We start from the raw sequence: 23607 nt of genomic DNA on the forward strand, positions 1-23607 counted from the left end.
GCCACAATGGGTCGGCCAGGGGGATTGATAAGGGATTTATGAATTTTGGGTAATGTATAGAATACCGGTGTTATGGGATGTAGTTTGGTGAGAAATGTACGAGTTGTCTGATCAATAGTGCCTTTGTCAAGATGGATGGACAAAATATTCTGAATTCTCTGTTGGATTTTAAATACTGGATCTGAAGATATTTTTTGATAAGTGGTAGTATCATTAAGTTGGCGTTTGATCTCATCAATATAATCCTGTGTATTCTGAACTACTATGGCTCCTCCCTTGTCCGCAGGTTTTATAGTTATAGCCTTATTATTCCTCAAGGAGGTTATGGCCGATTTCTCTAAGGTATTGATATTACTCCGAATAGGGTAAAAACCCAATTCGTGTTCGTGTATGTTGTCCTTAATGTCTCGGTCTACTAAGGCTATAAAAGTTTCCACAGCATGATGTGTCTTGGGTGGCATATAATGACTGGGATTGTTGAGACCCAATGTTTTGATATTGGTTTCTTTAAGGGATGGTATTTGGTCAGTGTTATGGAGCATGTTGGAACCAAAATGAGTTTTGAGCCTAACTGTCCTATAGAACCGCTGTAGGTCACTTTCAAGGATAAATGAGTCCCACTTGGGAGTGGGGCAAAAGGTGAGGCCTTTGTTTAGTAAAGATAATTCATTAGGTGCCAAAGTATAGTCAGAAATGTTGACGACTAAATTGGGACCCTTACCTGTGAGCGCAACGTCATCCCCCAATCTCCTCCTCCTCCTCGACCTCCTCGCTGGTTTGTTCTTCTTTTTATAGGTCCTAAAAAAGAGTTTGAATTCGAGTGGCTGCCACTGGACTCGCTTCCTGAGGAAGCGGATTGATTGTAGGTAGGTGGTCTTCTCCACTGTCTTGTATTGTTGGTTTGCCAATCGTTCCATTTGTACACTCGGTTTAATAGGTAATCGTCTGTATCCCTCTGAAACTTTTGTCTTTTCTTTTCCTCCAAATTTCTTTTAAATTCTTTAAGTGTGTCCTCTGCCTTTTTCTTGTAGGCAGCTAAGTCCGCAGGGGTCAATGCGTCTGTTAGTTGTGTTTCTATAGTTAGAATTCTTTCTTTAGACTCTTTTATGGCTGTTTGTAGATGTTCAACTGTCAGCACGATTAAATCTAAGGAACACTTATTCAGAATCTGTTGAAATCTTTTACAATATTCCTCGTTATTAGAAAAAAGAGTAGGTCTTAAATTGCATCTGAGTCCCCTAGGAATGCGGCTCTGCCGATAGTATTCAGCTAGGGTAGTACAATGGAGATCCAGAGAAATAAATGTCCGGTTCTCCTTCTCCCAGTCCCTCGTCCTTACTTCCCTAATGGGGGTCTTAAGAAAATCAGTAGGATTGGTAACTTGTGCCAAAATGTTATTACTGGTTGCGTCATCATAGGCAAAAGTATCGGATGACATAGATAGGCAGGTTCAATCACCAAGACAAGCTGTAATAGAAGATATATATGGTGTGAACACTGTCATTAAATGAGTAGTTTTATGAGGTGCTAGTGAGGGGACCTAGGTCCAGACGATAGAGCAATACTACAAAACACTGCACTCTCATTTGGCATGAGGTAGGACTCGACAAGGTAAGAGATGACAGTGGATTGGCGTACCTCCATTCATAGAAGCGTTAGTTTCACTAGAGAAATTCTTCTTTCCTTAAGTCACTAAAATCCCTCTATCCTATAAAGCAAACTGCATGAACAATCTACTTGCTAAAGCAAGCAAGGTAACTTGCTCCCCTCCCCCGCAGTGCTAACCTTATATAGAAATGCTATTCCCCTATAACTATACCCTTTATCTACAGGGCTTATACGCTGTGATTAGTACAATCATTTGTTCCTGGGTGGAATTTTCCACCTGCTCTGCACCTACAATAACCTTTATAATAAGGAAAGAAGAATTTCTCTAGTGAAACTAACGCTTCTATGAATGGAGGTACGCCAATCCACTGTCATCTCTTACCTTGTCGAGTCCTTCTTCCACTCTTCAACCAAAATGTTATTACTGACCTTGTTCTTACAACCACAATGACATATTGATTCATGTAATTATGTATATATGTATATGATTTGTAAATATGTTTTCCTATTTTATATGTAAATAGTGATTACTTTCTTTCTCTATCCTCTTCCAGTGTGACTTGGTATGAAGAAGGCCCAGGTTGGGCCGAAACGTCCTTTAGTCCCTCCCACTTATTTTGTTATAAATAAATACACTTATTTTTGCACGCAAAAAAACGAATCTGTTGATTTACTTTTACGTCTACCTCATGCCAAATGAGAGTGCAGTGTTTTGTAGTATTGCACTGTCCACGGTTTGACGGCTGAGATAATCTGCTTCCCAGTTTTCCACGCCTGGGATGTGGACTGCGGATATGGTGGACTTGGAGTCCTCCGTCCATTGAAGGATGCGTTGAACCTCCAACATTGCCAGGCGGCTGCGTGTCCCGCCTTGGTGATCGATGTAGGCAACCGCTGTCGCGTTGTCTGACTAGACTCGGATGTGCTTGCCCGCCAAAAGGTGGTGAAAGGCTAGGAGAGCCAGAAGCACAGCTCTGGTTTCCAGCACATTGATCGAGAGGGCTGACTCGGACAGAGTCCAAATGCCCTGTGCTCGGTGGTGGAGACATACCGCTCCCCAGCCAGATAGACTAGCATCCGTGGTGAGGATCACCCAGGACGGGGCCAGGAAGGAGCGTCCCTGAGACAGAGAGAGGGGCCGAAGCTACCACTGAAGGGAGCCCCTGGTCTGTGGCGACAGAGCCACTAGCCTGTGCAAGGAGGAAGTCCGCTTGTCCCAAGAGCGGAGAATGTCCAGCTGCAGAGGACGCAGATGGAACTGGGCAAAGGGAACAGCCTCCATTGATGCCACCATCTGACCCAGCACCTGCATCAGGTGCCTGATGGAATGACGGCGGGGCCTCAGCAGAGAGCGCACCGCCAGATGGAGGGACTGCCGTTTGACTAAGGGCACAAGTGCCGGCAGAGTCTCGAACTGCATCCCTAGGTACGTGAGCCTCTGGGTCGGAGTCAGAGTGGATTTGGGCAGATTGACAAGCCACCCGAATTGGGTTAGAGTGGCGAGAGTGAGCGAGACACTCCGCTGACAGTCTGCGCTGGATGAAGCCTTGACTAGAAGGTCGTCCAGGTAAGGAATCACTGCCAACCCCTGGAGGTGCAGAACCGCAACCACTGCTGCCATGACCTTGGTGAATACTCGAGGGGCCGTGGCTAACCCGAAGGGGAGAGCCACGAATTGGAAATGTTCCTCTCCGATTGCAAAACGTAGCCAACGCTGGTGTGAAACTGCAATTGGCACATGCAGATAGGCATCTCTGATGTCGATGGATGCCAGGAAATCTCCTTGGGTCATTGAGGCAATGACCGATCGCAGAGACTCCATGCGAAAGTGCCGCACCTGAACATGCTTGTTGAGAAGCTTGAGATCCAGGATGGGCCGGAAGGAACCGTCCTTTTTGGGGACTAGGAAGAGATTTGAGTAGAAACCTCTGAACCGTTCCCGGGCGGGAACCGGTACAATTACTTCGTTGGCCTGCAAGGATGCCACGGCCTGAGAGAAGGCGGCGGCCTTGGAGCAGGGGGGAGTTGACAGAAAAAAAATCTGTTTGGCGGGCTGGAAGAGAATTCTATCCTGTAGCCGTGGGAGATGATGTCTCCGATCAGTGGGTGCGGGATGTGTTGAAACCACACGTCGCCAAAGTGGGAGAGCCTGCCACCGACTAAGGACGTTGCTGGCGCGGCCAGATAGTCAAGAGGAGGCTGCCTTAGTGGCAGCAGCTCCTGCGGTCTTTTGTGGACGCGCCTTTGTGCGCCAGTTGGGTTTTTGGTCCTTGGCTGAGTTAGTGGACGAGGCCGAGGGCTTAGAGGATGACCAGTTGGAGGAACGAAAGGAACGAAACCTCGACTGGTTCCTACCCTGGGCAGGTTTCCTTGTTTTAGTTTGTGGCATGGAAGTACTCTTCCCGCCAGTAGCTTCCTTAATAATTTCATCCAGTTGTTCACCGAATAGCCTGGATCCAGCAAAAGGGAGCCCAGCAAGGTACTTCTTTGAAGAAGCATCTGCCTTCCACTCTCGAAGCCAAAAGATCCTGCGGATAGCGAGGGAATTACCCGAAGCCACCGCAGTGCGGTGAGAAGCCTCCAGCATGGCAGACATGGCATAGGATGAAAAAGCTGAAGCTTGGGAAGTTAAGGCAACCATTTCAGGCATAGATTCCCTGGTGAGGGAATGCATCTCCTCTAGAGAAGCAGAGATGGCCTTGAGAGCCCACACTGCTGCAAAAGATGGGGAGAACGAGGCCCCAGCCGCCTTATATACAGATTTGGCCAGAAGGTCAACCCGGCGGTCAGTGGAATCCTTAAGAGAGGTGCCATTTAGCCACTGATACAACAGTCCGGGCTGAGAGTCTAGACACCGGAGGGTCTACCTTTGGTGAATGAGCCCACTCCTTGACCGTTTTCCCTTTCCACCTGAGGTGGTCATCAGAACCACGCTTTGGGAAGCGTTTGTCAGGACAGGCCCTAGGCTTGGTCACAGTGGCCTGAAAACTGGAGTGGTTAAAGAACACACTCCTTGTCCTCTTAGGCAAGGTAAACTGGTGCTTTTCTGCCAGAGAGGGTTGCTCCTCTGATACTAGCGGATTGAGGTCCAGTACAGAATTAATGGACGCAATCAAATCACTAACATCTGCGTCACTTTCAGACAGATCAATGGGGCACATGGAGGTAGCGTCCGAGCCTCCAGTAAAGGCATCCTCCTCATCCTGCGAGTCAGCTCGTGAATCAGAGCCACGGGACGAGTTAGGAGAGGGGACCCTGCGTCTCCTTTTAGGAGGACGGGGTCTGGGACCAGATGAAGAATCCTCTGTGAGCTCTGCTGAGAGAGCCCTAGCAGCAGAGGCGCCCTGAGAAGGGGGCTGATGCATGTTCAGCAAAGTCCGGGACAGCTGTCCCATGGAGTCGGCAAAAGACTGGGAGATTGACCTAGAGAAGGATTCTACCCAAGCCGGGGGTTCAGCCACCGGAGCAGCCGGAGGGACCACTGTGGGTGCGATTCCAGGCTAAGGCATTGTCAGGTTAGAGCAGGCATCACAATGTGGATATGTGCTCGGTTCAGGCAGCACGAGCTTACATGCAGTGCATATTGAGTACAGTCTTGCAGCCTTGCTCCTCGTGTGAGACATGCTGCTGAAGTGGGGGCTCTGAGCCAGAATGACCCCCAGAGAGTATATAAGAAGGTCCACAACCGGAGGTTGTGGCTTACCAGACCGTTTGTGTGCCCTCCAGATCCCACAGCCCGGACCCCCAAGCAGCTTAGCAGGGATGCTGCAGCCAGCGCTGATTTAGAGAAAAACGCTGAGAAAATGGCGCCGGAGCGAGGAGAGGGGGCGGGACCTGCTCTGAGAGCGGGATCTGGAGGGCCAAGGAGATTTACAGGGGAGGGGACATGTACTCAGAGAGGAGTGTCCCTCCCCTGTGCCGAACGGCCGCTGGGCGGAGCCGCACTGTCCCTCTGCATGATTGACATGCGAGGGCAGTGAAATCGAAAGTAGGCCTCCGGAGAAGCTGGGGCCTAAATTTAAGCGATGCTGCCGGCGCGCAGGCACCATCGGCGCGGTTCTCAGGCGACAGCCAGAGAACCGGCCGGAAATGTCACAAAAGTTACACAGCACACTCTCCCACCATAATAAAGTACCGGGACCCTCCGAATATAAACGTCTCAGGTACTTAGCTTGCTGAGACGCAGGGTTCCAAGTCCCTGGGGATGAGTGCTCCGTCCAGCAGGATCCTGAAGGGCTGCGGATGGAGACCGGTCTCCTGCAAAGCAAGGAGAACCGTGCTGGCTCCCACTTCAAGCCAGAGCCCGAGGGATGGTGAAGGAGCGCGGCATGTAAGGCTCCAGCCTTGTAAATCAACCTTAACAGCACCGCCGACACAGTGGGGTGAGAAGGGACATGCCGGGAGTCCAGGCTTGGACCCGCTTTTCTTCAAAAACTTTCCAAAAATGAAAAATCAGATGAGAATGCATGTGTGGATGTATGCCTCCTGAACACAAAGCAATGAACTGGCTAGATCTGGTTATCCAGGGGGTGTATATGCTCAGGAGGGAGGAGCTACACTTTTTAGTATAGTACTTTGTGTGTCTTCCGGAAGCAGAAGCTATACACCCAATGTCTGGGTCTCCCATAGGAACGATAAAGAAAAGCAATCTCATCTCCCCCTCACTTTTTTTTCCCCAATTATTTTTTTCACATGTTTCGCAGACTAACAATCATAATTTCTGTACACACACACACACACACACACACACACACACACTGTATGTATGTGTATATATATATACACATATACATATATACATACACACACACACACACACACACACACACACACACACTTTCTTCCCCTGGCTGTGCAGAGCTGCTGTATCTGTGATTTCTCTCTGGGCCTCAACTGGGAAGAGGCAGGGAGGAGGGTTTGGTCGGAGAGCAGAGTGGGTGTATTAGACACAATGGGTGTGTTCGATAAGCTAGACACCGCCCTAGAGCCACAAAAAGAGTTCTGGGACTTGTAGGAACTGAACACAGGAAGTCAGAGGAGAGATTAACCCCATCAGAGCTGGAGCCAGCAATGAGCATGTGCTGCTAGTGCACAATAAAAGGTAATTTTGCTGAAAAAACATAATAGATGTGTTGAGGGGCACATATTAGCAAGATTTATCAGAAAGAAAAAAAAAATCAGTTTTGGTAACTGGACAACTTCTTTAAAGTTCTGTGATAGTAGCCAAACCTTAAAAAAATTTTTTTTTAGATTAATGGAGCATCACTGTAATACTGACCTGTGAACAAAACCGTCTAAATCATTTATACCGCAAAGTAAACGGCGTAAAAAAAATAAAGCCAAATTCTTCAACTCCTGTTGATTTGTTTATTCTGCCTCCCTAAGATCGCAGTAAGGCTTGGCTCACATTTTCCTGCACTCTACACTGAGCTTGTACCAGGGTTTGTGTGAAAATGAGATTCAGACAAAATTCCTAACAAAAAAAATTCACTGTAATGAGGCAGTTTGACCTTGCATCTGGGCTGTGGTGCAGCGGTGTCCATCTTTTTAGACGTGCACAAAAGTGCAGCAATCAAGTATTTTTATATTTGATAATACAAACACGACTGAACAGAAGCCAATGAGTGTCAGGAATAAACTCTCCTGCCTCATTGTAATATAATCTTTATATAGAAAGAACATTCTGCAGCCCTTTACATACATCAGCAATACTGTCCCCATTGGGGTTCACATTCTAAACTCCCTATCTGTATGTCTTTGGCATGTGGGAGGAAAACTGAGAACGCGGGGGGGGGGGGGGGTGGAACGACCACACGTAAACACAGGGAGAACAAAAACAATGCAGATTTTGTCCTTTGTAGGATTTGAATCCAGGACTCCAGCGCTGCAAGGCTGCAGTGCTAACCACTGAGCCACCATGTCACCCTTAAGGCCTTGTCACAGATAAATCTTTGGCAGATCTGTGGTTGCAGTGAAATCATGGACATATTGTTCCATTTGTATACAGCCACAAACCTGGCACTGATTGTCCACAATTTCACTGCAACCACAGATCTGCTGCAGATTTATCTGTGTGTGTCACAGGGCCTTAAGTGAATAGATTTGTCGGGAATTTCACCTGAAATCACATTTCAGATCTGTAGATGAAAACCCTGATGTAAGTGCTAAGCATAGAGCACTGGATAAATGTGGACTGATCCACAAGGTTCTGTACCCAAATTTCCACCAAATAGCATTCTACTCAACCCACAAAACCTCAAGTGCCCGCTACGGTCAGTCAGCTGTTAACTGAACTATAGGAGAATTCGATTTTACTAGTAACACAAAAGGCTCTGAAAAAGTGCTATGGCTCCCCCTCCAAAGAAATCCGGCAAAATCTGTGCTCCAAAATCCTAATGGCCCTCTCCTTTCTGAGCCCAGAATGTGCCTAAACCAGAGTTAGCATCCACATTTTTGTCATTGTTGCAGTGAGATCCCGCTTCATTTACGGGGTGTATGTCTCTTAGAAGCACATTCTGCAGACACTACAAAGTACTGGGCACAACAATGACTTATTTGCAATTTTTAATTCTGCAATCATCCATTGTGTCTGACACCATTGGTGTTTTCCAGAGACTAAAGCGTCAGTACAGCCATAAATGAATTCCCAAAAGGAATACCAAATTAAAATGTGCTTCAAAAGTCAAATAGCACTCCTTCCGTCCCAAACCCTGTGGTGCAGCCTAACAGTACTGTATGGTCACATGGGAGGTAGTGCTATGTTCAGGAGAAATGGTGTAACACATTATGGGGCCTTTTTAATTTTTTTTTTTTTAACTTATTCCTCTTATGAAAATTAAAAATCTGGGGTTAAAAAAACAACAATTACATTTTAACCACTAAAATGTTATTTTTTTTTCGTTCACCGCCCAATAGTATAAAATTGTAACACCTGTAGTGTTGATGTGCAGTTTGTAAAATGGTGTTACTTGTGGAGAGTATGCTGTTATGGCACCCCAGGGGTTCTGTCTGTGACATAGCACCTGTATACCATTCCAAATAAATCTGCACTCCAATATGGCTCTCCTTCCCTTCACTTTGTACTGTGCCTCATAAGTAATATTCAAGCACATGAGATATTGCTGTACTCTGGAGAAATTGCATGGTGTATTATCTCCGATACCCTGGTGAATTTGAAAAATTTGGCATTAAAGCAACATTTGTGGTAAAAACATTTATTTTTTTTTTTTTAATTTGCACAACTTAAGGTTATAAATTCTGAAGCACCTGGAGCTTTAAGGTTCTCAAACATCTAGATAAATTCCTTGAGGGGTCTACGGTAGTTTTCAAAAATAGGGTCACTTGTGGGGGGGGGGGGGAGCTCCATTATTCTGGCATATCAGGGAGTCTCCAAACGCGACATGTTATCCATCATCTATTCCAGACAATTTGAGCTCTAAAATACATATGGTGCTCCTTCCCTTCCAAGCCTTGCCATGAGCCTAAACAGGTAACCTCATATGAGGTATCTGCATACTCAGGAGAGCTTGCACAACAAGTTGTACTATACATTTTCTTCCATTTCACTTGTAAAAATGAAAAATCGTTGGCTAAAGTAACCTTTTTGTATGGAAAATATACAAAATTTTCATCTTTTTCCTTCCACATTGCTTCAGTTTCTGTGAAGCACCTAACAGGGTTAATAAACTTCTTGGAGGTGGTTTTGAGCAGTATTAGGAGTACTATCACGTTTGGGTATCTCTCACCTAAGCCCCTCAAGGTCACATGAAATGTGGTAAAAAAAAAATATTGCAGATAAACTTAACTTATAAAACAGAGAAGATTTACATGAGCACAATTTTTGGAAAGATTGTGTGATAAACCAGAGTTGTAAGGGTATAGATATTAAAAAAAAAAAAAAAAGTTTGACAGTTGCAAAATGTTTGCCAAATTTCCGATCTCACTAATTTAAAAAAAAAAAAAAAAATGTCCTACATTAACCACTAACCTGAATCTGTCACAAAAAAATAACAAAAACAAAAAACTAAGGTCTTGGAATCACTGGGATCCGTTGAAGCATTCCAGTTCTGTCAATGTGACATTGGTTAGAATTAAAAAACATGGCTCGGTCATGAAGGTAAAGAGGCTCAGGGGTGATTCTAATACGTATGTGACCGTTTTTATACATACTCAGTCCCATTAACAAACAATGTGTCTGCACACATATCACGGAAACATGTCCATTTTTTTTTTTCTAGCATCACTGATGACTACACTAGGGTGTGATCTGTGAAACACTTTCCAGAAAAACCACGTATAGTGAAACCTCGGTTTACGAGTAACTTTGTGTGCAAGTATTTTGCTATACGAGCAAAGCTTGCTGTACATTTGTAACTGTTTACGAGCAATCTTTGCTGTACGAGCAAATACTCACTGCACATACTTCCGGTTCCCTAGTTTCACTGCGCTCTGACCCGCTCTTGCAGTTTATATACACACACACCTTACCCTCCTAGTTCTTGTAGTCCGCAGGTACAGTATGTGTATCCAGTAACCATTGCGACAATGCAGGAGCTTCCATTGACAGCCACTTCTCAGAGGCAGTGCGCTGACCAATCAATCAGAGGCAAGCAGCTCCTGTGTATGACGTCTGCTGTTGAGGCGCTGACTGCGGAAGCTCTTGCATCGGTCGTGATGGTTACCGGACACACATACCTGTGGACTACAAGAACCAGGAGGTGAGCATAATGGGTTTGTGTATGTGTGGAATAGCACAACAGAGGACCAGGATGGAACATTGCACAACTTTTAGAACAAATTGTCTGAGCTAAAATTTCCTATGGGAAATTTTCTTTTGCTAGACGAGTAACTTTGTTTACGAGAACAATCCGTTCTGGGAGTGTGCTTGTAAACCAAGGTTCCACTGTACATTGAAAATAAAAAGCTTTTTCCCTACTCGCCTTCTCCATTGACGCAGTGTTCAGCCTCTGCGCTCTGCTGCTTCCTAGCTGGCTAATTATGGTTTTGCATATGCATTTATGCCCTGCACAGCCAACCCGGGAGTAGCTGCAGCGGTGAGAGACAGCAGCTGGATACAGCATCCAGGAGATTTCAGCACCACAGACAGCAGGAGTGGGGACATGTGAGTTTACCGCCATGTGCTATCACTGATCAGGGATAGCACATATAGAACCCATGTGTGCCGTGAATCACAGCATACGGAGAGACATATGCGTTTTTAACACGTCAGTGAAAGACGTCTGTTTTCTGTGAAACAGGCCCAAGAAAAAAAACCCTCCAAAATGTCATTTAATATGGTCATAAATCAGAAAAATGGTAGTAATATCTATACTTTATTCATTTGTCCAGCAAATCTATACTAAACAAAACACCTAAACAGTACTATAACCTACCTTAGTTTTGTTTTTTTTAAGTCTTTGGTTTTCTGATTTAAAGTCAGTCATGAAAACAAGTAGTATATACAAAGCACTAAAAAATTTGGGCTACAAAGTATAAAATATGAGGCTCATTCAATAAATCACAACACCACAATCATTTGAATATTTTTTAATAAATTAAGGTCATTCAAAATACAGTGCCAGAACATGATGCAGCTGAACATGCTAGTAGGGTTTGTCATGAAGCACCTGTGCTCATGTTGAGTTGGCGACGGTGCCCCTCTACCGCTAGTGGTTCCTGGGATTGATAGTAATGCCAGAGCAGCACAAGGGCATTTGCGCTCTCGTGCCAAGTAAGTTATTCCTGAACAGTTTGTTTCCCTTCCCCAAAAAATAAAAAACAAAAATGGGAAGAAAGAGAAAAAAAAAAAAATCTAGGGTATACCAATACACAATCACACTACAGTAAATGCTTGTTAAGTTAATTATATAAGAGCTGGTAATCCAACATTAAAAGTTTACAAATGTGGGAAGGGAAAGAAAGACAGCAGCAGTTTGTTTCTAATGAGTGAGCTCCCATCACTACAGAGGGTGAGAACTCCATTTGTTTAACCCCTTTATGACAAAGTTGCAGTAAAAGGGTTAAAGCTCCACAGGGACCCGTATGACGAGGGGCTGGCAAATCGGTTGGATGCCTGGTTACGCCAGAAGGACCGTTAAAAAAAAAAAAAAAAAAAAAAAAGTCCATATTGGAAGACCTGTATTCTACAACAGAAAGGTACAGGTTATTGACAACAAACACATGCTCCTTGCACAGCCTGACTGAGCCTGCAGTCAGTCATTGTATTGACCTGTGTTATCAAGTGAAACACTACATTTCCCCAGCATTAAAGTCTGAATTTAGCAAAAAAATATATTTATATATAATATATATAGGTTAAAGTGGGACTTTGGTGATAAATTGCTTTGTAAAAAATAAAAAAGGTTTGCAGGTCATCTGCATATTTCATACTTCCAAGTCAAGCTTGCTCTGGGCCATTAGTTTACATCGCACGCTTAAGTTTGTTACGTAAAACTGAGATTACAAAGCTTGAGATATGTCCTTCCTGGAGAGGAGGTCACGCCACTAGACTTAGGCCTCTTTTACGAGTAAATATGTAAAGGAAAAGCTATTTATACAGTAGTAAGTGTACTGAAGAGGCAAAGTTGAGGTTTAAAGAACGTATAAGGTCTTATTTTAGCAAGCACGTTTATCCCTGGAGAGAGAGATCGGCATAGATACATAGATGGGGGTCACACTCCACATTTGTATGTATAGTCCAGCACACAAAGTGGCTAGTAAACTAAACAGGAATATGGGTAATGGAAGAATATCAGAAAGCATCTAGACTTACAATCCCATTAATAGTTTGTGTATCCAAAAACTTGCACCTTTTTTTGCAATAAAAAGGGGCAAGGAAGAGGAGAAAAAACAAAAAAAAAAACAAACAAAAAAAACCCCACAGGGATACAGTTTAAATGCTTTGTAAAACTGAATGCTAAGGCTGGAATATATAAAGTTTTTTTCCCATTAGCTGGTCAAATATTTCTGATACTGGAAGCATATCTCCCGATATAAATGCATTAAAGATTACAAATGTTACATAGGGCATAAAAAGAAAGTTTGAATAGTAAGCAATGCAAACTTAGTTCTCTAAAGCCCACTTTATGCAGTTCTTAGGAATTCTCATCGCGGAAACAGAGCCATGCATATACGCAGTCTCTCGTTAGAAGATAGCTATACTGGGGGTAACGAAACCATATTTCCATCAAGTTCAAAGTCATCTGTACCATCTTGTGAAAAAACATGTGTTAGAGGTTTCCATGGAGATACTTCGAGACATGATGGGTAGAGCTTTCCTACAGTGCATCGAAACTCTTTGCCCAAATCCCACAGAACACGCTCAGATATCTGCTGACGCAGAAACCACTGGTTGAGGTCCATGTTGTATTGATAAATGGCATATTTTGCTTTATCGTTCATGTGTGTCTCTCTTATAAAAACACATAAGGAATTTGAGATGACCATTGCTCGAACACAGGGGTCAGTAAATTGTTTGGCGGGAATATTGGCTGCCAAATGCCATTCATTCTTATGCAGGTCGAACACTTCAACCGCAGAGGAAGAGCCATCCAAAGTGCCGGATGGTAGCCTTACACCAGAGTTGTTGTCGGTTTGCAGGCCTCCGAGGTAGAAGATTTTGCCATCAAAGGCTGCGGCAGATGCAAAGCATCTACTGATTTGCCTCTTTGCCATTTCTACCCAGATTCCAGAACGTGAATTGTAGCAATATGTCAGATTATAAGCCATGACATAAATGCATTCATTGACCACAACAGCAACACTCCACTGAAATGCACTTGGAAGAGGGCTCACCAATGCCCACTCGTCTTTTTCAAAATCATATCTTTCCACGGTCCTTCGATTGAGTCCTCCACCAACACTATCTCCTCCTATTGCATAGATGTATCCATCACACCATACCAAAGAAGGCTTTAAACGAGCACACAACATGAAGGTCTTTGGAATCCAAGTATTCTGCTGGGCATCAAACCAATAAAAACTATTTGCTACTATGAAAGTAGCCGGAAACTTGCCTGGCTTGTTGTGATTGCTTCTGGCAGTCTTTAAGGGTAGTTGCCCTCCAGCAATATAAATATCATTATCAGGAGTCACAACTGCCCCCACTTTAAGTAGCTCTGAGGGAGGGTTGCAAAGTTTGTAAACCTTCTCTGCCTGCGGGCTGTAACAGATGGTGGAGTAACAACCAGGGTTTTCCAGAGCAGCTTCTATTACTATAATCATCTCCTCTTTTGTCATGCCAAGTCTTGGTTTAAAGAATCTGGGCATTGATTTATACAGTCCTTGGACTACTACAGACTTATCATTTGGTGGTAAACCTTGGAACCATTCCCGCTGTATAACCTCCGATAGAGCATCAATGCGTAGGTGGCTTAGCACGGTGGACAAGTATTGTGAACGGGACACGGTGTTGTAGTCTAGCCATGACATTGCAGCCTCTCTAACACTCTCTTCTTTTTCCACATTTAGATTGTCACTGCTTACAAGATCTATCAAAAGTTCACTGGATAGCTGCATAAACGCTTCCTGGCGGTACACGCTCGTAAACTTGTGCTCCACCATTCTCTTAGCACTCTGCTTCAACTCTTCACAGCTGAACAGGTCACCAAAACTCATCAGTCGAACACAGTTTTTGGCATTGACTTTTTTAACTAAATATTCTCGACAGAGCTGCAATACATCATCCACCTGTAACAAAAAGTAGGGGTTAGATATAGCATTGTAAGTACTCAAAAACTGGCCTTAATTAACAAAATAGTTTTAGTTCTAGAAAACCTGGCTTTGTTGTCCATGATCGAGCAGTGTCAGATTTAATTACACAATTAAACCATTCTAGAAAAACAGTGATTGGTTGCCAGTGGCAACAGTGGCAGATTTCTGGTGCATCACCGTAACTCTCCAACTCCGTACACACACACACACACACACACACCAGTATGTGTAATATATACAATATATAATGTAATATATTTTACATACACAACTCCTCTTCAGCTTTAGACTCCTGCAATTAAAAGACCTTTGTTACAACAGTCACATGAAGTGAGGTCACAAAAGGTCCTTAAAGTTTATAAAAGTTAAAGTTTATAAAATTATCCTTGTTGGCTGAGGTCCTGCCCCTTCTGGTCACATGGGTATGACCTCACAGCTCCTGCAAGAGGCAGTGAATCATTTGTATAATGCTTATGCTAATTCTAACAGGGGGAGGGGATAACTATGAATATATTATCTGCTCTTCAGCTGCTGTCACACATCAAGCAGCTAATTTTATAAACTTTACTTTTTTGGATTTCAAAACCTAAACATCTGATCTGATCACTAATGGTATGTATAGAATCAGCCTGATCGTGCCAGTATAGCACTGGCTTTAGCTTGTATATGAAAGTCCTGATGATTGGTTCCCTTTAAGCAGTCTCACCAGGATATAAACGCTGAGACTCCTAGGAATTGCCCAGTTTGCGCTCCTTCCCCACAATGGCAATCCTACATACCAGCCTGTCCCTTGTTAAGTTCTTTTAAAACTCCTGAAAGTAACGAGCCCTTTGTCACATGATTAAAGTCACCAAAAGGTCCTTAACCCCTTCACGACCATGGACGGAAAGATCCGTCCTTGTGCCCTGGCCTTACGACCAAGGACGGATCTTTCCGTCATGCGGAATCGCGGCACCGGAGCCTCCGGTGACTGCGATCGGTTAACATAAACCGCAGATTCGGGGAGGAGGGGACCTGTTCCTGACCTTAGGAGGGGTGGTGCCTCCTCCCCGGACCTACGGAGGCTGTGATTGGCTGACGAACGCCGCTCAACCAATCACAGCCACTGTAATGTTCCAGCCATTTAAAATGACTGAAACATTGAATTCCAGCCCTGGCCAGTGCAGCTGTAGCACTGGCCATTGGCTGGAGCTGGGTGACCTCACTGGATCACCCTCCCCCAGCTCCACTGCTCTGATTGGAGAGATCGGTCTTGTGACCGATTTCTCCAATCACAGTGGAGCTGTTGCCGGTGACCGCCCCCGTCATCGTCCCTGCAGCACGCCAGCACACAGTGAGTGTACACAGTGCAATGGCAGGGCGACAAGCTCCGGTCCCATGCTGTTCTGAGACCGGAGCATGGGACCCGGAAGTTGCCGCGCTGCCATTGCACTGTATGAAAAGCGTCCCGATCCGCCGCCGCCGCTGCCCACCGCGATCTGTCACCTGTCTCCCCGATCTCCTGCCCGCACCCTCACCCCCACACCTCCCGATCCGCTGCCGCCCTCCATCTGCCACAGTGCCACCGCTCCCCCCAATCTGCTGCCCGGCCCCTCACCTCCGTGCAGCAGATCGGAGGGAGCGGTGGCACTGTGACAGATGGAGGAGGACTGGGATCGTGCACCCTGTCCTCCTCCATCTGTCATAGTGCCACCGCTCCCTCCGATCTGCTGCCCGGCCCCTCCCCCTCGTGATCGGTGCTCGCCCCCTCCCCTCCGTGATGTGCTGCTTCGCCCCCTCCCCTCCCCTCCGTGATGTGCTGCTCGCCCCCTCCCCTTCCCTCCCCTCCGTGATGTGCTGCTCGCCCCCTCCCCTCCCCTCCGTGATGTGCTGCTCGCCCCCTCCCCTCCCCTCCGTGATGTGCTGCTCGCCCCCTCCCCTCCCCTCCCCTCCGTGATGTGCTGCTCGCTCCCTCCCCTCCGTGATGTGCTGCTCGCTCCCTCCCCTCCGTGATGTGCTGCTCGCTCCCTCCCCTCCGTGATGTGCTGCTCGCTCCCTCCCCTTCCCTCCCCTCCGTGATGTGCTGCTCGCTCCCTCCCCTCCCCTCCGTGATGTGCTGCTCGCTCCCTCCCCTCCCCTCCGTGATGTGCTGCTCGCCCCTCCCCTCCCCTCCCCTCCGTGATGTGCTGCTCGCCCCCTCCCCTCCCCTCCGTGATGTGCTGCTCGCCCCCTCCCTCCCCTCCGTGATGTGCTGCTCGCCCCCTCCCCTCCCCTCCGTGATGTGCTGCTCGCTCCCTCCCCTCCCCTCCGTGATGTGCTGCTCGCTCCCTCCCCTCCGTGATGTGCTGCTCGCCCCCTCCCCTCTGTGATGTGCTGCTCGCTCCCTCCCCTCCCCTGCCCTCCGTGATGTGCTGCTCGCCCCCTCCCCTCCGTGATGTGCTGCTCGCCCCCTCCCCTCCCCTCTGTGATGTGCTGCTCGCTCCCTCCCCTCCCCTCCGTGATGTGCTGCTCGCCCCCTCCCCTCCCCTCCGTGATGTGCTGCTCGCCCCCTCCCCTCCCCTCTGTGATGTGCTGCTCGCTCCCTCCCCTCCCCTGCCCTCCGTGATGTGCTGCTCGCCCCCTCCCCTCCGTGATGTGCTGCTCGCCCCCTCCCCTCCGTGATGTGCTGCTCGCTCCCTCCCCTCCGTGATGTGCTGCTCGCTCCCTCCCCTCCCCTCCCCTCCGTGATGTGCTGCTCGCTCCCTCCCCTCCGTGATGTGCTGCTCGCCCCCTCCCCTCCCCTCTGTGATGTGCTGCTCGCTCCCTCCCCTCCCCTGCCCTCCGTGATGTGCTGCTCGCCCCCTCCCCTCCGTGATGTGCTGCTCGCCCCCTCCCCTCCCCTCTGTGATGTGCTGCTCGCTCCCTCCCCTCCCCTCCGTGATGTGCTGCTCGCCCCCTCCCCTCCCCTCCGTGATGTGCTGCTCGCCCCCTCCCCTCCCCTCTGTGATGTGCTGCTCGCTCCCTCCCCTCCCCTGCCCTCCGTGATGTGCTGCTCGCCCCCTCCCCTCCGTGATGTGCTGCTCGCCCCCTCCCCTCCGTGATGTGCTGCTCGCTCCCTCCCCTCCCCTCCGTGATGTGCTGCTCGCTCCTCCCTCCCCTCCCCTCCGTGATGTGCTGCTCGCTCCCTCCCCTCCCCTCCCCTCCGTGATGTGCTGCTCGCTCCCTCCCCTCCCCTCCGTGATGTGCTGCTCGCTCCCTCCCCTCCCCTCCGTGATGTGCTGCTCGCCCCCTCCCCTCCGTGATGTGCTGCTCGCCCCTCCCCTCCCCTCTGTGATGTGCTGCTCGCTCCCTCCCCTCCCCTCCGTGATGTGCTGCTCGCCCCCTCCCCTCCCCTCCGTGATGTGCTGCTCGCCCCCTCCCCTCCCCTCTGTGATGTGCTGCTCGCTCCCTCCCCTCCCCTGCCCTCCGTGATGTGCTGCTCGCCCCCTCCCTCCGTGATGTGCTGCTCGCCCCCTCCCCTCCGTGATGTGCTGCTCGCTCCTCCCCTCCGTGATGTGCTGCTCGCTCCCTCCCCTCCCCTCCCCTCCGTGATGTGCTGCTCGCTCCCTCCCTCCGTGATGTGCTGCTCGCCCCCTCCCCTCCCCTCTGTGATGTGCTGCTCGCTCCCTCCCCTCCCCTGCCCTCCGTGATGTGCTGCTCGCCCCCTCCCCTCCGTGATGTGCTGCTCGCCCCCTCCCCTCCCTCTGTGATGTGCTGCTCGCTCCCTCCCCTCCCTCCGTGATGTGCTGCTCGCCCCCTCCCCTCCCCTCCGTGATGTGCTGCTCGCCCCCTCCCCTCCCCTCTGTGATGTGCTGCTCGCTCCCTCCCCTCCCCTGCCCTCCGTGATGTGCTGCTCGCCCCCTCCCCTCCGTGATGTGCTGCTCGCCCCCTCCCCTCCGTGATGTGCTGCTCGCCCCCTCCCCTCCCCTCCGTGATGTGCTGCTCGCTCCCTCCCCTCCCCTCCCCTCCGTGATGTGCTGCTCGCTCCCTCCCCTCCCCTCCCCTCCGTGATGTGCTGCTCGCCCCCTCCCCTCCCCTCCGTGATGTGCTGCTCGCCCCCTCCCCTCCCCTCCGTGATGTGCTGCTCGCCCCCTCCCCTCCATGATGTGCTGCACGCTCCCCCCACCTCTCACCCCTGTGGTCAGCTACCCGCCCCCTCCCCTGTCACCGCCGTGATGTGCGCTCCCTCCCCTGTCACCGCCGTGATGTGCGCTCCCTCCCCCGTCACCGCCGTGATGTGCGCTCCCTCCCCTGTCACCGCCGTGATGTGCGCTCCCTCCCCTGTCACCGCCGTGATGTGCGCTCCCTCCCCTGTCACCGCCGTGATGTGCGCTCCCTCCCCTGTCACCGCCGTGATGTGCGCTCCCTCCCCTGTCACCGCCGTGATGTGCGCTCCCTCCCCTGTCACCGCCGTGATGTGCGCTCCCTCCCCTGTCACCGCCGTGATGTGCGCTCCCTCCCCTGTCACCGCCGTGATGTGCGCTCCCTCCCCTGTCACCGCCGTGATGTGCGCTCCCTCCCCTGTCACCGCCGTGATGTGCGCTCCCTCCCCTGTCACCGCCGTGATCTGTGCTCCCTCCTCTGTCACCGCCGTGATGTGCGCTCCCTCCCCTGTCACCCCGTGATCTGTGCTCCCTCACCTGTCACCCCCGTGATCTGTGCTCCCTCACCTGTCACCCCCGTGATCTGCGCTCTGCTCACCTGTCTCCCCCGTGATCTGCGCTCTCTCACCTCTCACCCCCGTGATCTGTGCTCCCTCACCTGTCACCCCGTGATCTGTGCTCCCTCACCTGTCACCCCCGTGATCTGCTGTCCGCTCTCCCTCACCTCTCACCCCCGTGATCTGTGCTCTGCTCACCTGTCACCCCGTGATCTGTGCTCCCTCACCTGTCACCCCCGTGATCTGCTGTCCGCTCTCCCTCACCTCTCACCCCCGTGATCTGTGCTCTGCTCACCTGTCTCCTCTGTGATCTGTGCTCTGCTCACCTGTCTCCTCCGTGATCTGCGCTGCGCTCCCTCCCCCACCTCTCACCCTCCCCGATCTGCTGCCTCCTTCATCTCCTGTGATCCAGCTGCCTAGATCCATCCTGTAGGGTAACTATCCCCAATCTCACCTCCCACTCCCCTTCCCACCCATCCCCCCCACCCGCCCCCTCCCCCCATCCTCTGCCGCTCCTGCATCCACTGCGCCCTCTCCCATCCGCCCCCACCCTATCCCAGCCGCCGTCTCACAATCACAGATGCTCCCTTTATATGCCGCTGCCCCCCCATCTGCCGCCCCCCCCCCCCCCCCCATCTTCCGCTGTTTTTTTTTTCTATGCCATGGGGGTCTAGTTTCCAACATGGGGTCACATGTGAGGGAGCTCCACTGTTTCGGCACCTCAGGGGGTCTCCAAACAGCATGGAATACGCTAATTGTCCCAGACAATTTTGCGTTTGAAACGTCAAATGACGCTCCTTGCCTTCCGAGCCCTGCTGTGCGCCCAAACATTTTATTTCTACCACATATGAGGTGTCTGTGTACTCAGGAGAAATTGTACAATACATTTTATGGTGCAATTTTTCCTGATACCCTTGTGAAAAAAAAAGCTACCTGGTTGAAGTAACAATTTTGTGGTAAAAATTTTTTTTTTTATTTTCACAGCTCAACTCTATTAACTTTTGTGAAGCCCCCAGAGGCTCAAAGTGCTCAATAAACATCTAGATAAATTCCATGAGGGGTCTAGTTTCCAAAATGGGGTCACATGTGGGGGAGCTCCACTGTTTCGGCACCTCAGGGGCTCTCCAAACGCAACATGGTGAGGATAAAGATTCCAGCTAATTTTCTGTTCAAAAAAGTCAAATGGCGCTCCTTCCCTTCCGAGTCCTGCCGTGCGCCCAAACAGTGGTTTTTCGCCACATATGAGGTATCTGCGTGTTCAGTAGAAATTGCCCAACAAATTTTGGGGGTTCATTTAATCCTGCTACCCTTGTGAATATGCAATATTTGAGGCTAAATTAACATTTTTGTTGCAAAAAGTAAAATGTTCATTTTTTCCTTCCACATTGCTTTAGTTACTGTGAAGCACCTGAAGGGTTAATAACCTTCTTGAATGTGGTTTTGAGTAGCCTGAGGGGTGCCGTTTTTGGAATGGTGTCACTTTTGGGTGTTCTGTGTCATGTAGACCTTTCAAAATCGCTTCAAATGTGATGTGGTCCCTAAAAAAAGTGGCTTTGTAAATTTTGTTGTAAAAATGAGAAATTGCTCATAAACTTTGAACCCCTATAACTTCCTTAAATTTTTTTTTTTTTTTCCCAAAATTGTTCTGATGTAAAATAGACATGTGGGAAATGTTATTTATTTATTATTTTGTGTCATATGTCTCGTTGGTTTTAGAGCATAAAAATTCAAAGTTTGAAAATTACAAAATTTTCTAAATTTTCGCGAAATTTCCGTTTTTTTCACAAAGAAATGCAAAAAATATCGGCCTAAATTTACCACTAACATGAAGCCCAATATGTCACGAAAAAACAATCTCAGAATCACCGGGATCCGCTGAAGCGTTCCAGAGTTATAACCTCATAAAGTGACACTGGTCAGAATTGCAAAAAATGGCCTGGTCTTTAGGGTCAAAATAGGCTTGGGGCTGAAGGGGTTAAACAACCTTAGCCTCCACTGCAAACGTTGGGGTCCCCATGAGCGTGGGGACCCGGATAAACGGTTGACTCCTCTTCTCCCTCTCCCCATGCTGGTGCTGACTAACTAGGGATTATATTTCAAGCATACTCTAAAAATCCTGTAAAATCATGCTAGGACTTATTTTTGAAGGTCTAATTTTTAGACACACACACACACACACAAAAATAACCCAAAATGGAAGAGCTTACCTGTAAGAAGCACGCAGTCTCGTATAGCTGCTCTACAGTGCTTTCATTTATTGTCACATTACCCGTGTATGCATACGTTATAATAATCTGCAAAGAAGCTGCATCCACATTTCTCAGATGTACATGTGTTTGCTTACTTTCACTCAGTCCACTCATAAACATTGCCCTGCAAAACAAAAAAAAAAAAAAAAAGTATGCAAAAAGTGGAATATAATTATTATAATAAATAATAGACAGACAGTATATATCCCATAAACCCTTTACATATGCCACCACACAAGTAGACATCACCTATGAGCTCCCATGTTAAAAAAGAGTACGGTGTTAAAAAAAAACAAAAAAAAAACTATTGTTTAATTTATATTTTTGTGTTAAAGGGAACCTGTCAGGTCCAATAAGCACCCAGAACCACGGACAGTTCTGGGTACATATTGCTAATCCCTGCCTAACTGTCCCTGTATACACTAGCATAGATAAAAAGATTTTTATAAAAGGATCTTTATAAATCCGTTATTTCCCCTGACTAGTCCGCCCTCTTAGCAGGTTAACAAGCCCACAGGGACGTGCTAAGATGTTATTCAATGCCCACTACCTAGCATTATTGGCAGTGATGTGCATACCAGTGTCCATTATCACAGCCTCAGTGCACATGATCAGAAGTCACGACACTTCCAGTCATGCACTCTATGAAGCCAGGTGTACGCGTCTTGGCTTCAGAGAGGTTTAGGGTGCATGACCAGTGCCGGGACTTATGACCATGTGCACTGACCCTAAAACCAGCGTCTGAGGCAGTGACAAAAGAACACAGGTACACGAGTCACCGCCGATGACGCTGGACTAAATAGCGTGTTAGCACACCCCTGTGGGTGTGCTAACATGCTAAGAGGTAAGACACTGGACTAGTCAGGGGAACTAACGCCCTTACAACTAGCCCCTGGGCTCATTCGCAGACAATAAAAGATCTATAGAAACACCTTTCTAAAGAGGTCTTTTTTTAATCTATGCTATTGTATACAGGGGCGGTTAGGCAGGTATTAGAAATATGTACCCAGAACTGCTCGTGGTGCATACTGGACCTGACAAGTTATCTTTAAAGGATACTGGTCATGTAAGAAGAAAAACAAAAAAAAAAACCAAACACACACACACACTTGAGGCTCAGTCAGTAGTGGGGGTGAAGTTACAGTTGTCACTCTTGATAAACTCAGAGGTAACTGAATCTGTGCCACTTTCACACAATGACTGAAACCCAAACGCTGCTGAGAGGAATAAAGTTAATTTCCTCCCAGCAGTGGGCTTTAATGTGAAGGCACCAGGCAGGTACTAAACTCTATTAATCTGCAGATTAACCCCATATCTACAGGTTAATAGTGTTGTTTCCCCGCCCCCCCCCCTAATATTAGATGCACACTTCCCTTTATTTTCAAAACAAACATGGCTAAAAGTAGCAATTCAGCAATAGACTGATTCAAATGCTATTTGAATGTTTAGAACCATCGTCAATGATTTAATCTCGGCAATGTGAATGGACGAGGAGACGATTAGCCGTGAGACTATTATTCTACATGGTAGAGCCAGAGGGATAGTCATTTTAATCCTGTCTGGGGTGGCAATGAGTATGCTTACAGTTTTTCATCTGTGAAAAAAAAGAAAAAAAAAAAAAAAGAAAAGTGTAATATAAAGCCTCAAAAGATTGAAAATGGAAAGATTTGCATTGTTAGTTTAGTGTATAACTACGGTAGTTTTCTTTGCAGTCTCCATATTCCAAAACAAAACACCTAAAATATTTATGCATACAGAACTTGTGCTTCCATTTTAAAGACTGAAAACAGCACCAGTTTATCTGTTCCTCTAAATGCAAAGAATGGAAACTTATAAATTACCTGAAATAGGAGCTGCATGTAGCTAAAACCATTTTGTGACATGGAAATTCAGTGCCCTCCACAATTAAGACAATGTCCGTTAGTAGCTGCTGTTCATAGAACAGTTTCAGCTGTTCCAGTAAGGAGACCGCATATTCAGTATTGATCTGCCTTTCGTCCTGGGTGGACATGACTGCATTCCATTAATAGTTACAATGATATAAAAAAAATCAAAATGAGGACTGTTTAGTCAGAAATACCAAGAGGGAAAAGATCAATACTTCAGAGGTGCTGGCTCTTACAAAATAAATAATTCAATAGTTCCTAGCAGCGTGAATCAGCAGTGCGATGTAGAACGCGGCTTCAAAACATTGATCCAGAGTATTTCAGACTTCATGATTGCTTGCAAGATCTTAGAAACCCAGGAGTGAAATCCAGTGACAGATTTAAACTAACGTGTCTTTAGAAAGTAAACCACATGATAGCAACGTGAGGGTAATGAAATGTTGACTTTCTTCAAACCTAGAAAAGAAAACAAAAAAAAAATAATAGGTAATATATT

General features: G+C 47.7%; 2 protein-coding genes across 3 annotated transcripts in view; one reads left to right on the top strand and one right to left on the bottom strand.

Annotated features, from left to right (window-relative positions):
* The first annotated feature begins 814 nt into the window (after nucleotides 1-814).
* The window catches only part of LOC142243933 (uncharacterized), a 140920-nt gene continuing 118127 nt past the window's right edge, over nucleotides 815-23607 (top strand). The window contains exon 1 of the mRNA XM_075316125.1: nucleotides 815-866. The gene's annotated coding sequence lies outside the window, so the exon portion shown is untranslated. The remainder of the gene's footprint in view (nucleotides 867-23607) is intronic.
* Nucleotides 11152-23607, bottom strand: part of KBTBD2 (kelch repeat and BTB domain containing 2) — a 56076-nt gene continuing 43620 nt past the window's right edge. For both annotated transcript variants that reach the window (XM_075315093.1, XM_075315094.1), the window contains exons 2-4: nucleotides 23067-23567; nucleotides 21184-21349; nucleotides 11152-14295 (exon numbers count right to left, since the gene is read on the bottom strand). In XM_075315093.1, coding sequence (XP_075171208.1) covers nucleotides 12763-14295; nucleotides 21184-21349; nucleotides 23067-23236 — 1869 coding nt within the window. In that variant the 5' untranslated portion in view covers nucleotides 23237-23567 and the 3' untranslated portion in view covers nucleotides 11152-12762. The remainder of the gene's footprint in view (nucleotides 14296-21183; nucleotides 21350-23066; nucleotides 23568-23607) is intronic.

Source organism: Anomaloglossus baeobatrachus, chromosome 6, assembly GCF_048569485.1.
Source record: "Anomaloglossus baeobatrachus isolate aAnoBae1 chromosome 6, aAnoBae1.hap1, whole genome shotgun sequence".
Lineage (NCBI taxonomy): Eukaryota > Metazoa > Chordata > Amphibia > Anura > Aromobatidae > Anomaloglossus > Anomaloglossus baeobatrachus.